This window comes from Balearica regulorum, chromosome Z (assembly GCF_011004875.1).
Source record: "Balearica regulorum gibbericeps isolate bBalReg1 chromosome Z, bBalReg1.pri, whole genome shotgun sequence".
Taxonomy (NCBI): Eukaryota; Metazoa; Chordata; class Aves; order Gruiformes; family Gruidae; genus Balearica; species Balearica regulorum.
Genome location: NC_046220.1, coordinates 73586964 through 73605070, shown reverse-complemented (window position 1 = coordinate 73605070; position 18107 = coordinate 73586964). Strand labels below are relative to the sequence as shown.

The window sequence follows — 18107 nt, the reverse complement described above, 5'->3', positions numbered from 1 at the left end:
CTTGCCTCATAACCATGACAAATGTTGCCACAGCCAAACTGGCACTTTAGTCTCCAGCTTAGGGGAGTTCTCTGAAATGCACAGGAGTATATTAGGATGTTTCAGGAATGTACACATATCCCTCTTCTACCCATTCTGCGTGGTAAACAGCAGCTAAGGGCAAAATGGGCCAGTGGGGAGGAAAGAAAGGCAGAGCAGTGGTCAAGTCTAACTGCCACAGATGACTAAACATTATGTCAGAGCCCTGTAACACACTGCAGTATTTGCAGCTCACAAAAATAACACTGAATGAACTGCTGCAATCCAGTATTAAGAAGAAGCAATCAGGTTAGTTTCTCTGTTGGTCCATTTAAAAAGCTCTAATCAGTGGCACAGGCTGCTCAGAAGTTGCATACTTTTACCTGTACCATCCAACTGGAAACTCCAGTCACTGGAATTAAGCGTGAAAGCAAGACAGACAGTTAGAGCTAGGGGGGGGGGAAAAGGTAGTATGTTAGTCTCCACCTCACATACAAAAAACCAGAGAGTAGTGTTTAGGGCTATGTATAATCCATGACAGCAAGCATTTTATCCTCTATAGAACTATAGTAAATTCTACAGTTTATACTGTTTTAGACAAGATGATTAAACATTTCCAAAGTGACCATGCACTAGGATTCATTTCCTAGAGCTACAACTTCAGACACTGAAGGTAGACATGACGGTCACAATCATTGCATTTTGTCATATTTTCTGACAATTAGATAAGCAATTTATTTTCAGAATGTGCATACCTCCAGATGCTTCACACACTGCAAAATATTTTTGAAAAATGTATCTATGATAACATACTGAAACAAACATTTCCCTTCCATAAAGTCCTACCTCCTGCTGATATAACAGCATCTGCCCACCGAACTGTATCTTCATTATAATCTCGACGTTTAACAAGACGAACTTCTATCCTCTCGTTCCTATAAAATGCAGAAAAAAGCCTGAATGTGTCTATAATGTTCCTTGTCACATCCTTCTGAAAAACTGACATGTAATTAAGGACTAATTACAGTGGTATTTAGCTTATAAGCATTTGACACACAAATCCTTTACATGTTTTTCATTTGTTTTCAAGATATTAACACAATGTGTTAGTTAACTGAACTGAGCTAGTTCATGTTATGATTGTTTCAGGAGTAACTGTTTATCTGCATCATCCTGTTTTCAATATTCTTATTTTATTAGAGCTTGTAACACAAAGCTTCCCTTCGTTGTTTTACACAATCCATGGATATTTGCACAGTGTCTGAAATTCTCAACATCTATACATTCTTACCGTAAACTGTCTACAATATGCTCCACATTTTTTGTATGAATGCGATGCCGCTCCAGCAGACCAGCATAGTTAGATCCCTTCAAGGCAAGCTGTAAGACATAAATTGATTTTGTAGAAGTTAATCACTACAGTAAGTATTCTTGAGTAATACAAATGGAAGCTATAAAAAAGCATGTATTTTATCTCAGACACATGTGCTTCTATAAGCATTCCATTAATTACAACTCCATATACATACCAGTCAGCTTATATTGGCTAGTTAAATGAATTACATGGCCACAGCAGCCAAAGTCACAGATATTTTAAACGCTCTACCCAAAGATGCAAACAAGTATGCTACACTGACTTCTACGCCACTTCAGACACTTTGTGTTTTCCTGAATCGGCTAAGTGATTTAAACTCGAAGTAAATCTACATAAAATAGTTATATTAACTACAGTCCCATCATGTGCTAAAAGCACCCAGACAGTTAGATAATTACCTTATGACTTATAAACACTGTGCTACAGAGAAAGAGGACAACAGAAGAAGCAACAGGAATTATAATTAAGAAAACAGGAATCTTTGAAATACCTAGAGCATTAATCTTCAAATTGTATTTGAGCTAAAATGGAAGACTGCCAAGTGCTCACAAAGGTGACATTTCCCCTGCATCAAAAAAAGCTTAAGGACAATCTGCCTACTGCCTGTGATACTATCCCCTGGATTATATACCAGATTTTTCAAACAAATTCACCTCAATAACAAGACAAACAGTATTTAGCAGTTGCATTCCAGCATCATTCTTCTTGGAAGCCAGAGAATTTAAATACGTAATCTTGACACACTCTTTAGACTATGGAAACATTTTGCAGTTCACATAGCTAGACTCTTATGAGCAGGCAGTTGAGACTGCTGGCTGAATATTAGATTTTTTTGCAACAGGTTTCTGTGTAATTCAGTCACCATCTGTATGCATTCATTCTTCATCTCACTTAGTGTGCTCATCTGGGGGTGGTACTGCCAAATATGTGTTTGCATGGAAATTAAGCAAGTAGAAAAGAGAGTGAAAAGGATGTTAAGCAAAATTTTATAAATACATTCATAATGAAAGTGATTCTGCTTTAAGCAGCAGGCTAGACTAGATGACCTCCTTGAGGCTTCTTCTAGCCTGAATTATTCTACAATTATACTAACATTGCTTCCTTTTCCCTGACTAGTTAAAACCGATTTACCAGCACAGAAACAGAACTTCTCCTAGACTTTGTGAAGAAAAATTCATCTGCGCCAAAAGCTTTGAACAGGCACTTCCAGCAATTTATTCACGTGCCTTTACTCAAAGTTGCACACCCTTCCAAGAGAAAGTGGTGCCAGACAGCCACATCTAATCCCATTTCCATAGAGACTCCCTCACCACAGAACTCCTCAGCGAAGGCGAGAAGATTGGCACGGTATGACAATTACAGTTAACTGCAATCCAATACCCAACAAATGCAATCTTTAATGATGTCAAGAAATCCAGCCTTGAGCTAAGCAAAAAGACAGACTAAGCCAATGAAGAAATTGGCCACTCTCGAACTGCATCGCTGCCCTGCTCAGTGTGTTTACAATCAGTGAATAAATGGCAGGAATTAAATCTTCAGGTAGTCTTACAGCTGTGATCAGGAAACCACCTCCAACAGAGGAGCTCCTAGACTCTGCCTGGACACCACCCACAGCACGAGAGGCAGACAGCAGGAGTACCTGCCAGCTGACCTTGGTCACGCACACAAATAAGCACGTAGGTGATCAGAAAGCATCCAGACAAAACTTTCAGATCATCGTTACAAAGCTTGTTAGCACTGGTTTACTATGGCAAGGGGTGTTATGTCCCATTAATTGTCTCACACACGTAAATCCTTTGTTTCTACTCCCCAGCTACAATGCTTGCGCTCCTGTACACCTCTTGCTCCTGCAGAGCCGACGATGGTGTGCTGGGAATTAACAGTGCCACTGTGCTGCTGTGGGGAGGAAAAGAGTACACAAGGCCACGTACAGCACTGCCCATTGCTGGGTCTGCTGTCGGACTCTCACGATCCATTTGGAGCAGGAAGGAGAAAGTAGAAAGGAGAAAAGAAGGTATTTGCCTTCTGCCAAGGCAGACAGACAATGTCTGCCACTAAGCACCACGGGTCTAATTTGCTAGAAGAGGATTTTCAATTGCATGTCTGAAGCACAAATTGACCTTGCTTTACCACCAGACAGAACAAGAAATCCACAGCAAATAACCTCAAAAAAACCAACTGTGTTACTAAAATCAGGGTTTCCATTCATGCTTCCTTTAGAAGTATCTGCTGTGAATGAAACATGAGCACCTGACAAGCAGACTGCTGCTGCAGCATATGTTTTTCAGGCTGCTATTTCCACAGGCTATTACTTCCACACACAACAGAAATGACAAACGCCATCTTGCAATTTTATGTACTTCATCTATTTGGCTAATTTGTCAGCATGCTATTGTTCAGCTTGGTCGAAGAGAGCTTTTACGTCAGAACAATGACAGTGTAATGAATCTCTGCATGATCATTTGCAGGCTTTTGAGCCACCATCAGTGGTGAGTGAGCCTACAGCTAATACTTCATTGGCATGACTAACAAGAAGATGCACAGGTAGTGTCATTGCTGTGGAACAGAGTCACAGAATCCCAGAATGGTAGGGGTTGGAAGGGACCTCTGGAGATCATCTAGTCCAACCCCCTGCTAAAGCAGAATCACCTAGAGCAGGTTGCACAGGATCACGTCCAGGCGGGTTTTGAGTATCTCCAGAGAAGGAGACTCCACAACATCTCTGGGCAGCCTGTCCCAGTGCTCTGTCACCCTCAAAGTGAAGAAGTTTTTTCTCATGTTCAGATGGAACTTCCTGTGTTCCAGTTTGTGCCCATTGCCCCTTGTCCTGTCACTGGGCACCACTAAAAAGAGTCTGGTCCCATCCTCTTGACACCCACCCTTTAGATATTTATAAGCATTGTGTCTGTTCTGTAACTTACATTTGTTTTAGGTGTGTGAAATTATGTCACAGACAGCTTCAGAAAGCAGAAGAGGATGCTCAGCAAATAAGCTGCCAGTATCATGATGACTGGCTTAATTTTTGTGGATACTTCTACTCTTGCTAAAAGCAGCACTGCAAAACAGGTATCTAATGCACAGAGGTCTCCTCTTTGAATTTAGCTCTAGAACATGTAAGCAGGTATCACTAAGCAACAAGATAAATGAAAAGTAGGGCCTTGAGTTTAAATGGCTAAGCTACATCTACAGAGTTAATGAATCATCCTAATTTGCAAATGGCTCCAGATATTAAAACAGTCTGCTCATCTCTAGCCTCATCCCTCTAGCTCAGAGATAAACAAGTCCATTCATCCAAGAACTCACAAAGGGACAGTCTGCCTAAGCCTAAGCACAGTCAAGTGTATCAAACAGGAATGCTAATCATCAGCTGCTTTTCATGTAACTACTCCAAAGAACCAGAGAAGTGCCTAAAGCCCTTGTGGTTACAGGCCATAGAATCAGAGTGGTTGAAGTAGGAAGGGACCTCTGGAGGTCATCTGGTCCAACATCGCTGCTCAAGCAGGGCCACCTTGAGCCATTGCCCGGGACCATGTCCAGATGGCTTTAGAAGATAATCTAAAGGCTGGAGCCTCCACAACCTCTTTGGGCAACCTGTCCCTGTGCTCTGTCACCCTCACAGTGAAAGTGTCTCCCAATGTTCAGACAGACCTTCCTGTATTTCAGATTGTACCCACCGACTCTGCTCCTGCCTCATATCCAGGACCTGAATGCCAAATTATGACATGCTTCTTAAATTAACATGAAATGCTGCTTCTTAAAAGAATACTGCACTGAGGACAAGTGCTAGTAATTTGAAGCACAGCTACAGGCTGGGCAGAGAATGGACTGAGAGCAGCCCTGAGGAGAAGGACTTGGGGGTGTTGATGGATGAGAAGCTCAACATGGGCCGGCAATGCACACTTGCAGCCCAGAAAGCCAACTGTGTCCTGAGCTGCATCACAAGAAGCATGACCAGCAGGTCGAGGGAGGTGATCCTGCCCCTCTACTCTGCTATGGTGAGACCCCACCTGGAGTACTGCGTCCAGCTCTGGGGTCCTCAGCACGGGAAAGACATGGAGCTGTTGAAGCAGGTCCAGAGAAGGGCCATGAAGATAATCAGAAGGCTGGAGCATCTCTCCTATGAGGACAGGCTGAGAGAGTTGGGGCTGTACAGCCTGGAGAAGAGAAGACTCTGGGGTGACCTTATTGCAGCCTTCCAGAACTGGAAGGGGGCTAAAAGAAATCTGGAGAGGGACTGTTTACAAAGGCATGTAGTGATAGGACAAAGGGTAATGACTTTAAGCTGAAGGAGGGTATATTTAAATTAGATGTTAGGAAGAAATTCTTCACTATGAGGGTGGTGAGGCACTGGAACAGGTTGTCCAGGTTCCCCTCCCTGGAAGTGTTCAAGGCCAGGCTGGATGGGGCTTTGGGCAACCTGGTCTTACAGAGGGTGTCCCTGCCCTTGGCAGGGGGGGGGTGGAATGAGGTGATCTTTGAGGTCCCTTCCAACCCTAACCATTCTATGATTGTATGATTAAGACAAACCGAGAACACTACCTCGTTTTTACTTTAAAAGAGCTAAAGGCAAAGATCAGAAAGTCCAGTTGCTCTGTTCATGATCGCCTCCCCAAAGAGACTGAAAGGAACTTTTGACATACAGAAAACCCCAGACTGCAGAACAGCCTGGCCCCTGCACCCACTGATCAGACAGGCCTACCAATCCATGCCAGGCTTTGGTCTTACCAACCGACCCCTCAAAAAGGCCCGTAGGTTTTAGCTTCTGCATAAAGACAACTTGCAAATTCTTCTTCCTTTGGAGGAAGCTCTGATTTACAATTGTTGCAGTCTTCCTTCCAAAAGGAAAGGGTTTGACAGACCACTTTCAACATATAAGAGCAAGTTTGACAGTCTTACAGAGCAGATAACTTTATACCAAATATTGACATTCTTGGCTAAAATGTGAAAAAACTACTATTATGACAGACTCATGTTGGGTTTATTTGGTATTTCAAGCTGTACAAAGTAGCAATTTGATCTGAATATCAAGTCTACCTGAAGAAAAATGGAGTTATATCAAACACCCAGTAACATTTATGTAAGTAATTTTGTACAAGGTATTTTCTTCAGGTTTTCTTTTTTAAAATCCTAAGACTAAATGAAGTAAAACAACAGACCTCTCATGTTTTACAGGAAAAAGTTCTCATCCAAAGCAATCCTTCTACTTCATTTTACCACTAACCTTTTTATGAAAAGTCCCTTCCTTCCATAGAATAAGCAGCTATATTTGGCCTATGAAACTGAAGAAAACCTCATAAAATTGAAAAAAACCTATTCTAAGTGTCATGGGGTAATAGGATATACGCCTGCAAAACCTACCCATGCTAACACAGAAAATCTGAAAATTACCAGGAATGTTAAGAAGCCTGCCAGTAGAGTACAAGAAGTATACTGCAGAACACGAAACATTTAAACTTAGTGATAGTCTTCCAGAAATGGCTGGGCTGTAGACTGACTTTCTAGACATGGGCTAGAAAATAAAAATGCTATTCCTACAGAGCTCAGGATCTTCAAACTGGAGTACACTTGGCATTTCTTGGTGTTGAAGTTGTAAAAGCCTATGTGAGGGGCCACACAGAGATCTGGAGCCCTGCACTGCAGGTTAAGTAATTTGTTCCAGCAGTTATCTGGAAAGATCAATAAGAGCAAAGGAAACTGAAAAGTACTGGTGAATAAAAGTTATTGGCCATGGGCCTATGAACACACAGGAAACATGGCGTTTGCTGAGTCCCACTTGCTGAGGCTCCTGGAACAGGAAAAAATAAGGATAAAACGTACAGGAAATGTCACATCAGAGCACAATGGTAGTCAGCTATGGGTGGCATTAGCAGAAGTACCCAAAAGCAGAAGTATTCATGGAGAGTGGAAAGAAACAAGTACAAATGTAGGCCTATTAATCTGACCTCAATAGCATGCAAGCATGCATTTTTGTGAACTAAAATGCATGAATATATACATGAGAGCTATTCTAGCTAAAAGTGCATTAGCATATGAAAACAGGGACAAACTGGCCAAAAATGCATTCAGGTATAGCTTCGGTAATGTTCTTAAACCTCACAGCAGAGATACAACGCAAAGCAGTCTTCCAGAAGAGCGTGCATTGGAAAACACACCCAGGTGAGTAGAACATATTGTATGTTGGAATCATTTTTTCTTAGGAGCCTGAAGGAGAAAAGGTCTGGACAGAATGCCTAAAAAAAAAAATCTTGTATCTTCTGGCCTGATCCTTTTTTAATGAAAGGATAATTTTTCACAGAGCTCCTTTAACATTTAGGCAAGAGACATTAGCTTGACTGCCTTCCTTCTGGAGTCTTAGCTCTCACCACTGGCAAGTCTCACCCCACTCGGTTTGAACTGTGGGTTTGCTGTTCTTGAGTAATGCTGGCCCTCCAGGAACAATGCTGTGCAATGAGGACATGGCTTGTAGCCACAAACACAGAAGCAACACAAAGCTAAGCAACATCCCAATACCCACTGCTGTTTACATATGTGGATTATGATCCTGCATTTAGAGAACGGGGAAAAGAAGTCTTACTGACACTGCTAACCTAAGCTCACAACAGTAACGTGAATGTTGTCCAGAGTGAAATTGTGAATTAAGCACCTTCTACATCTCATCTTAGTACACTAAGATTAACAGGAACTTTTCAGATGCATTTTGACCATGTAAGAATACATATTACATTCTCATTACCAGGCTTATCCTGAACTTACAGCACTAACCTTCATTTTGCCTTAAACTGCCGCTACACCAGGGTGGAGTAAAGGCCTCAGCGTACCAATCGGCTGTTTTATGACTGTTGCTCATTCAAGAGTTAAACTAAATGTCTGACTAGAAGGGGGAAAGAAAAAAAAAAAAAAGAGGCATAGATCTAGAAATGATTAGTCCCTCACATTTCCACAATGAACTTGCCAACACATGCACCACAGCAGGAAAACAAGTAGATCACTGCTTTCCAATCTACCTAATTTCTACAGAAAGAACCACCAAACAAATGGATTTAGAGAGCAACAGCTAAACAGAGAAGTTTGAATTTTAACCTGAAGAGGAAAATACTATGACCACTGTAGGTATAATCATCTAACCATTTCTAAGTGGAGTACAGCACTATCAAAAGTTCTGTATTTTCAGAAATCGTCTCTAAGTTAGTGCTCTTAGTCTTGCTCTCGGTTTTAAAAGAAACAAGCATTTATTTTGGCAGTAATGTGGAAAAAAATACTTTTCCAAAAGTGTTAAGTTTTGAACTAGAAACAGCTTTGAATATAGCACATGCTTCAAATAATATACTCCTCGTAGCCTCCCTGACAAATAGGGAACACTGACTCAAAATTTGCTTAAGTACCAAAGACTGGCAACCTATAGTTGCAAGCAAGAAATTTTCCTATGTTCTGATGTTAACTATTAATTAAGTTAAATCTTCATCTGTCATGCTAAAAAAAAATAATCCAGTTTTCCTCACAGGTCAGGCAGACACTTAACTTTCTGATTTCTTAAGAGCTCCAATAACACATTAAGCTTTCCTATTTTGTAATGTAAAAATAATGTGCATACAAATAAATGGGATTAAAGCATGATTCAGCTTCTGAATCTTAGATAATAAAGTGCAGAAGACACAAGAGACAAAAATTAACTGCTCCACAGAACAGGCTCTGCTAGAAGGACAGCCACAGCAACCTTGAACCACAACCCTGAACCTTCAGTGGGTTTTCCAGCATCAGCTGGAACTGATGGGGAAGTTGAATTTGGTTGTTGCATACAACAGATGCCCAGGTTTGGATATGACACCAACTTTCAGGGTAAGTATAGGACAGCATGCCCACCATCAGTTTCTTCTCACTAGAGAAGAATTATCAAGACACTTATCATTTATGAGCTTCAATTGCTGTAGTCATACTAATGACAGCAAGTTTGTGGATGACGCCAAGCTGAGTGGTGTGGTTGATAACTCTATAGGGAAGGGATGCCATCCAGAGGGACCTTGAAAGGCTTGAGAGGTGGGCCTGTTCGAACCACATGAAGTTCAACAAGGTCAAGTGCAAGGTCCTGCATGTGGGTTAAGGCAACCTCTGTTATCAATACAGGCTGGGGGATGAAGGGATTGACAGCAGCCCTGAGGAGAAGGACTTGGGGGTGTTGATGGATGAGAAGCTCAACATGGGCCGGCAATGCACACTTGCAGTCCAGAAAGCCAACCGTGTCCTGGGCTGCATCAAAAGAGGCATGACCAGCAGGTTGAGGGAGGTGATCCTGCCCCTCTATTCCGCTCTAGTGAGACCCCACCTGGAGTACTGTGTCTGGCTCCGGATGCTCTCTCAGCACAGGAAAGACATGGAGCTGTTGGAGTGGGCACGAAGCTGATCAGAGGTCTGGAGCACCTCTCCTATGAGGACAGGCTGAGCGAGCTGGGGTTGTTCAGCCTAGAAGAGAAGGCTCTAGGGAGACCTTATTGCAGCCTTTCAGTACCCAAAAGGAGTCTACAGGAAATCTGGAGAGGGACTGTTTACAAAGGCATGTAGTGACAGGACAATGGCTTTAAGCTGAAGGAGGGTATATTTAGATTACATATTAGGAGGGAATTCTTCAGTATGAGGGTGGTGAGGCACTGGAACAGGTTGTCCAGAGAAGCTGTGGATGCCCCCTCCCTGGAAGTGTTCAAGGCCAGGCTGGATGGGGCTTTGGGCAACGTGGTCTAGTGGAGGGTGTCCCTGCCCATAGCAGGGGGGGTTGGAATGAGGTGATCTTTGAGGTCCCTTCCAACCCAAGCTATTGTATGATTCTGTGACCCCACTCTCACAGAAGTTAGCTGACTTCAACTTCTCAGATTTCTTAAAATGGCAAGCACGTTCTCCTACTTACTTTTGCACTAGAAATACTAAATGTATCAAGCCTGATATTACACAGTTCTGCTAGAGAAAAAAGTGAGATGGTAGGGTCACCACATTTGGAAAAAAACTTGTCAGATTTAAGTCTTTATCAATAAATTCCAGGCTCATTGAATTGATACTTTGTTTGATCAGTCTCTGGCTCAATCTTTAGCTAACAACAGGGCAGGTTTCAGCAGAATCATGCTTGTGGTACTAGTGAATTAACCCATTTTGGGACCAGCTCTTCCCAGGACCTGCAGACAAGCTCATTCAGACTAGTAGGAGTGCTCTGAAGTCCTCTCTGAAGTAAGCCTGAGAACCAGCTTCACTGACCAACTGCAGGTCCTGGATGAACTTAAAATGTATTGGTATCAGATAAGTTAACGGTTAAAAAAGTGCAATCCACAAACTCAATGCATTGTTTACAGAATGGCTTTAATAATGAATATTTGCCTTAGCTAAAGTAGCAGAGAAACCATGCAGTTTCCCAAAACAAAGTCCTACCTAGAACCAGTATAACCTATGCTCAGGTTTAAGTTCTCTATAAAGCTTTAAACATGAATCAAGTCTTCAATTACAAACTACTGCTGAGTTGCAAGCTGCAGGCGTTTAAGTCTACTTCCTCTTCCCTTCCCTGTCTGGGTTATTAGGTATTACACAGGCCATTAACTGCTTGCTTATAAAAAAATGTGGTAGGTTAACTGATGCAGTAGGTCAGTACCTACCATAAAAGAAAGGTAGTAGGCTGGTCCTAATTGATCAGTCTTGCCTGTCTAGTGCTGATTGATGTACCAGTGGTCAATTGCTCAGAAACATTCCTAAGATTGTTCCTGGCCCTTTTGCTAGGTTCGTACCAGTTTCCTACTTCACCCCTCATGCTGTAGAAGCCCAATGGGCTGCTTTAGCTAGGATTTTTTTTTTTCCTTACACTCTCCTCACTGTTTTCTTCAGCAACTTCAACCCCTCGCTTTCATTACATAGTCACAGCAGCCTTTCAAATAGTGCCTTTACATCTGCTATAGAGTAATGATTATTCATTATATATAATTTGCATATCGTAGCATTGTGTATGCCATTACTTCTGTAGCATCTGACTTCAGTAATTTCTTCACCTGGTAAGTGAAACTGGCAACATTATGTTCCTGAAGCTTTACGGAAATGCTGCTTTGGGGCAAGAGTTTAATCTATACATGAACAAAAGTAAAAATGCCATAAACTGATTTATAATTCTTCATCTACCACATTTAAGTATTACTGTCATTTTAACCACAACTGAAGAATACACATAGTGGTTTGTAATTCAAAGGCTAATGCAGAGCAAATTGTTCTGTTAACTATAAACAGAGCAGTAACTACTTTCTGCACTAACAGGTTTCTGAAACCCAGTGCAATCCAGGCAATTCAATCATTCAGTTCTCTAATTCAAGAGCACATCAACATGATGTCATAAATCAAAACTAGCTAAGTACTTAGAAACAGTATTAAAGTCACTTCCAAAAAGCAGCCTTTTTCAGCTGTACGAAGTATCAGATGCTTGGTGAGATAGTCCACGAAGTTTAATTTAGGTACACTGAAATGCCCTACTTTTCCATCTAATTGCTATATATGACTGAGTATACTTGAATAGTGTGCTGGAAAAAAACAAATGCTATGGGAAAAGGAATTGCTACATCTTATTTATTTGCTTCCATCATTTTCAAGACTCATGACAAAATGACAACCTAGAAGGAACTTTATTAAAAAGCAGTAACTGAAGTTACTTAACATTGACACAAGTATATCAAACTTCAAAGGTAAAGATAAATGCACACTGTAGTTGTATAACTTGAAAAACATTTATACCCATCTCAGTTTCCAATGGACTAGCTCAAAAATTATTTCTGAAAAAAGAGTCTTCAGCTTTATATCTTAGTGTACTATAACCTGTGTCTTGAATACTGTATGCTTCAAATTCAGTAGCTTGAGATTGTATTTCCCCCCCTCTTTTCAGGATGTCATAGAACCAAGGACAGTTCTCCCAGTTTTTAAACACTATGTGCTCCCTAGCAGAACATCTGCTGAAATAATTTGCACTACAACATAAGAAAAGATGGGTAGTCTGAATTCAACAGAAAAGCTTCACAGTACCACTTCATTCATTAAATATGTTTCTGTTTAAAGATACTACCTTCAAATGTAACACGGGATCTGCTTTTTAGAATAGCTAGTTGGGGATTTTTAATAAAAAAAAAAATCAAACCACAATTTTTGAAGAAAATAGATTGAATTATCTGGTTTCATTTTAAAATTAAAATTCAGTTTAACTTTGAAGTTTGTATATTATTTTTCCCTTCTGCTACCTTCCTTGCATCTGTAAAAATCCTAGTGTTTTGAAAATATTTGAGTAACATTCTCTGAATAGAGTTCTAGTGGATCACAGGCATCTGGATAGAGGTGCACTTCTCAAACAGATCTAAGAACGAAATACCTGGCTAGTTTCCAAAAGCCTACCTTGGAGTGGTGGTGTGACATTCACAAACCTGAAACACTAGTACTTAGGAAAGGTAATTCAAAAGTTATACTAAAAATGTATCTTTCACCATTTAATGTAAAAAGTATTTTTTTTCTGTAATTTAAAAAAAAAAATCAATCACCTATGAAGTTACAAGTAAAATTGTGTATTTCTCCCAACCAAGAGAGAATTTTCTAAGGAACATATAAACTTTAATATGCAGATTAGTAATAGCTGGTGCTGAAGCATGTAAATTAGGAATTGGGGGGGGGGGGGGGAGGGGGTAGTTTTGTTCTACACGTACACCCGCCACAGTTCTGTGGGTTTGGTTTCAGTGCACAAGAACATATAAGCTCCAACAGAAGCTCTCCCACCTGCTGGGAGACACTCTTCCTTGCCAGCCCTGCTCAGTTATGTTGCTGGTGCCCTGTGCTGAAGATGAATTCATACTGTGCCTCTTTTAGAGGAGTCAATATCCTGCTAACAGGATATCTTTTCTCTACCCAGGTACTGGTTTTCAAGAAAGCTAAATGAACTTCACATTTCTGAGATGACCACCCCTGCCAAGTTGTTGCGGTGGTCCAAAAAAGCCAAAACTTGTTCCAAACCTCCAACTCCTGGCTCTCCCTCCACACTCCAAATAAAGACATATAAACCAGCCACAATAGAATATCAGCTGCGGCCCACATTGAATCATTTTCCTCCAATTAAGACCAAAACAAATGCAACTTTTCATCTGACAGAACATTTTCAAAGATAATTAAAACTGCAGATGAAGTGTGTTTGGACAGCTAAATTGTTGATCTTCCCCAAATACCTTCCAGCAGTGAGAAATCAGCAGCTGCATCTCAACTGCACTATCAAACAAAAAACAGGACTCAGGAAATTACCTTATCTACAACTGGGATATTAAGTTCTCCTAGTTAACAAAAGGACAACAGCAAGGTTTGCTCTGCATGGGTTTGCTGAGAATAAAATAAACCATCAGGACATATAGTAGCATTCAGTATTAGTTGACTGGATTTTTTGTAACCAACCATATTTAGATGCCAATCCCAGTAACCACGTCAGAAGAAATTCAAATTTCTGCCATTTCTGGTAAGCAAACTGTTTGTAGGGAGTTAGGAAAATGACTAGTATTTTTATTTAACTGAGCTGGTAACTGTAAGTGTTAGAAGTCCAATAGTCTCTTTAAATCTCATGAAGGCAAACAAAATTATTCTTTGTGTGATTTGATGCACAGAATTTACTGATGCTACACTTTAAAGAAGTGCTGGGTCATTTTGGGACTTTTTTTTCTTTCCCGGTAATAAAAGAGAAGTCTCATTTTTATAGGTCTCTAATCTCCCCTCTGAACCAGAGACTCTGAAAACCTCCCCTGTACAATAGCATTCAGAGTGCTTAATTATGCTTTTCAGAATAGCTCAGAAATAGAATACTAATGATGATAGTTAGATGTGTTTAGGTACAGTTTATAAACAGATATAAAAGACTCATTTGTGTGTAAGAGTATCTGCCACAAGATACAAAAAAACAACCACCTGGAGCAAGCATGTATAACATGTATAGTTAGAGATGCAATGAAAGATTCAATCTTTCACAGATCTACTAAACTGTCTTTCAAGTGTTTGCTCTTGCTCTGCATCCCTCCCCCATCTATTCTGCTCTTCTGCTGTCTGGAAAGCTTCTTCACCTCTCCCATCTCTGTTTGCACAGAGAAAGAATTCAGGCATCATGACCTTGCAGCTTTGACTTTGCAACATTTCATAGAGTTTGTGTAGTACAACTCACTTGGCATGTCCAAAAGAAAGGCCACAGAAGTATTTAGGCCACAGCTGCTCAGGGCCTCTGTTGCCTGTTACAAGTGTCAGCCAGCCAGCTTCAATACTGAGATATTCTGCTTCTTAAGAATATACTGTGTTTTATATAGTATATCATATATATGATACATGCTATGATCTCTATCATATTTTAGTATCTGTTGGTGTATGCCAATGGTTCATCTTCAGCTTCCTTAAATATAGAACAAATCCCATCTAATTAGGATGTGTGCCTGAAGGCACACACGCAGTGTCACTTCTGCATTAAGTCACTTACTGAATTTTCTGTCTTAATACACAAACACACAGATTGCAACAGCTAAGTTCAGGTCTGCTCTCCTGTCTCAGTGATTGAGCACAATTGCTTAAGCCCACAATGATCATTATTTGTGCCTATTAAAATCTGAAGCTTCCAAGTAGAGACATTAGCTGTCTTTTAGGAACTTGCAAACATCTCTTCCGCCCACAACAGGTAGGCAAACAAGCACAGGTACAGCTTCTCAAATCTAAGCCTCCAACATTGCCTTGAAATTGAATGTCTGTATTTCAGATAGGCAGCGTCTGGACATCTGAAGATCCGTGCCAGATGACAACAGCACTGTGTTCCCTCACACCACAACGCTGGCACACCCCAAGCCAGCTCTAGGGTCACCTGAGCTTGAGCACCTGCAATGTTAACACAATCCCCACCACCACCTCGTCCGGGTTAGCCTACAGCATCAGGTGAGCCAAACCTTTCCCATGCACTTTTGCTTTCACTCTTGCTGCTACCGCAGGCTTTCACAGGAGCGTTGGCTCCCACCCTGCCCTCTGTGTGGCTGTTTGGTGTGACTGAGCTCCCACACCAGATATACGACGGCTGCAACCCACAACCTTCAGGATAAACTGAGCCTCACCCTGGGCAGCAGCAGCAGGGACTACCTGCACATCCAAGGGCAGCGTCTGGCCTTGTTTCTTGGAGACCAGCAGCCCTGGGACCAGCTTCTGAAGTCTCCCCAGGAGAAGCAGGGACACAGGGAGCACAGAGGGTAGACAACCTCAGGAACCAAACCCATCATGTTCCTAAGCTGCCCTCAAAGGACACAGCACAGAGAGGGAAGGACGCTTTGCAGCAATCGCTCTGCTAAGAAGTGATCTCTGTCCACAACAGACAGAGTAAGAGTCTCCTGAACCTTCATGTAACATATTTACTGAGGCTGCCATTAGCTCAGAAAGTTTGAGGAAGAAACCTGAGACCAGAGTCACAGCAGAAGGTAAATACAGAAATTTTTACAGGTCAGCTAAAAAAAACCAAAAAAATATCGAGAAACAGGCAGTAAGGAGCATTCCTTCGCTGTCATTTCCTATTTCAAAAATATACTCCTGGAAGAGCTTTTCAGTGCGTTCTTGCACAAATCTTTGTATTCCCACCCATATGGGAAGAGCCTAACTGAATATTGCTACACACATAGTCAGGCAAGTTAGGCTTTGTCTACCTGGCGACGCTGAGTTTTATTGCTGCAATTCCTCACTTGGGGGTATTTTCAGGGCAAAGCTAGATTTAAAAAAGCACCAGTCCTAGAACAAAAATTCTAGAATTCTCCCAAACATGGAGAATTATCTTGTATCTGTTTCTCCAAAAGGACAAACTCTAAGGTGTTTCTGCAACTACTACAATCAGACACTGTGCATTCACAGTTACTTATTTTAAAATGCATCTTAGACTGATACAGGTTACCAATCATGCAAAACACACATTCTTGTCAGAAGAGCAATTGCAGCTATCGCTACATTTAGTCGAGAGCACCTTTAAGGATGTGCAACACTAACAACGCTGCTCACTAACGATTCACTGTCCCAGTCCTGCCTGAACACAAGCAGCTAGGGAAAGGTGACCAAACATGTCATTTTATTTTCCTTGGTTTTAGCTGCACACTGAGGACAACCTGATTCTCTATACTTAACAGCAAGAAATGTTTCCTCAAGAGAAGCTTATATGAAGACAGAAAAGCAGTCTTACAGATGAGCTGTGAGAGACATTGCTTTTCCATAGCCACCACATGAAAAGGAAGTATGGGGACATCAGTAACAGGAACACAGGCTGATGTTTCTGCATTAGAATTAGTGCCATATGAAATTTGACTAGAGAGCTTTAAAAAAGATCTAAAAATATTTAGACAGGAGTTCCAGAGGAGGTGGATCACCAACTGAAGTACACAGAAAAATGTAAGAACTACCTTGCTTTAGATACTGTACTTTTTATCCTAGTGCTATACAAAGCAAGGCTATGCAATCATAGCTTTTGTCCCTGCAAGTTAAGCACATTTGCAAGTTTAATCCAAACCCTGAAAACAAAGGGGTCTAAAATATTTCCAGCTGTAAAAGACCAAAGATGAGAGAGACCTAAATTAATGGTCTTGTTCAGAATAAAGATAGTAACATGAGCTCACGACCTCGTCTGCGTGGACTGCTGGCAACGAAAGTAACTCCAGCAGGTACCATCCTGTAGCCCAACGGAGCCAGATAAACACTAGGAGACAACACTCACAGGCTATATGGAGGTGTATTGGGTTTGCGTGGCAAGGTTTTGGTAGTGGGCGGGGCTACAGGGGTGGCTTCTGTGAGAAGCTGCTAGAAGCTTCCCCTGTGTCTGACAGAGCCAATGCCAGCCGGCTCCAAGATGGACCCGACGCTGGCCAAGGCCAAGCCCATCAGCGACAGTGGTAGCAGCCTCTGAGATAACAGAGCTAAGGAGGGGGAAAAAAACTAGCGGGAGCTTTTGCGGCCAGAGAGGGGAATGAGAAGATGTAAGAAACTCTGCAGACACCCAGGTCAGTGCAGAAGGAGGGGCAGGAGGTGCTCCAGGTGCCGGAGCAGAGATCCCCCTGCAGCCCGTAGTGAAGACCATTGTGAAGCAGGCTGTCCACCTGCAGCCCATGGAGGTTGATGGTGGAGCAGATATCCACCTGCAGCCCATGGAGGACCCCACACTGGAGCTGGTGGATGCCCAAAGGAAGCTATAACCCCGTGCAGAAGACAACACTGGAGCAGGCTCCTGGCAGGACCTGTGGCCCCGTGGAGAGAGGAGCTCACACTGGAGCAGGTTTGCTGGTAGGACTTGTGACCCCGTGGGGGACCCATGATGGAGCAGTCCGGTCCTGAAGGTCTGCACCCCGTGGAAGGGACCCATGCTGGAGCAGGGGCAGAGTGTGAGGAGTCCTCCCCCTGAGGAGGAAGGAGCAGCAGAGACAACGTGTGACGAACTGACCATAACCCCCATTCCCCGTCCCCCTGTGCCACTGCAGGGGGGGCCTAAGTAGAAATTGGGAGTAAAGTTAAACCTGGGAAGAAGGGAGGGGTGGGGGGAGGTGTTTAAAGATTTGGTTTCATTTCTCATTGCTCTACTTTGTTTTGCTTGATAATAAATCAGATGAACTTTTTTCTAAGTTTCATCTGTTTTACCCATGACGGTAACTGGTGAATCATCTCTCCCTGTCCTTATCTCAACACAGGAATTTTT

The 18107-nt window shown here is 42.0% G+C and overlaps 1 protein-coding gene across 1 annotated transcript in view; it reads right to left on the bottom strand.

Annotated features, from left to right (window-relative positions):
• The window catches only part of NADK2 (NAD kinase 2, mitochondrial), a 36489-nt gene that overhangs the window by 16899 nt on the left and 1483 nt on the right, over nucleotides 1–18107 (bottom strand). The window contains 2 exon segments of the mRNA XM_075740681.1: nucleotides 865–953; nucleotides 1310–1398. Coding sequence (XP_075596796.1) covers nucleotides 865–953; nucleotides 1310–1398 — 178 coding nt within the window.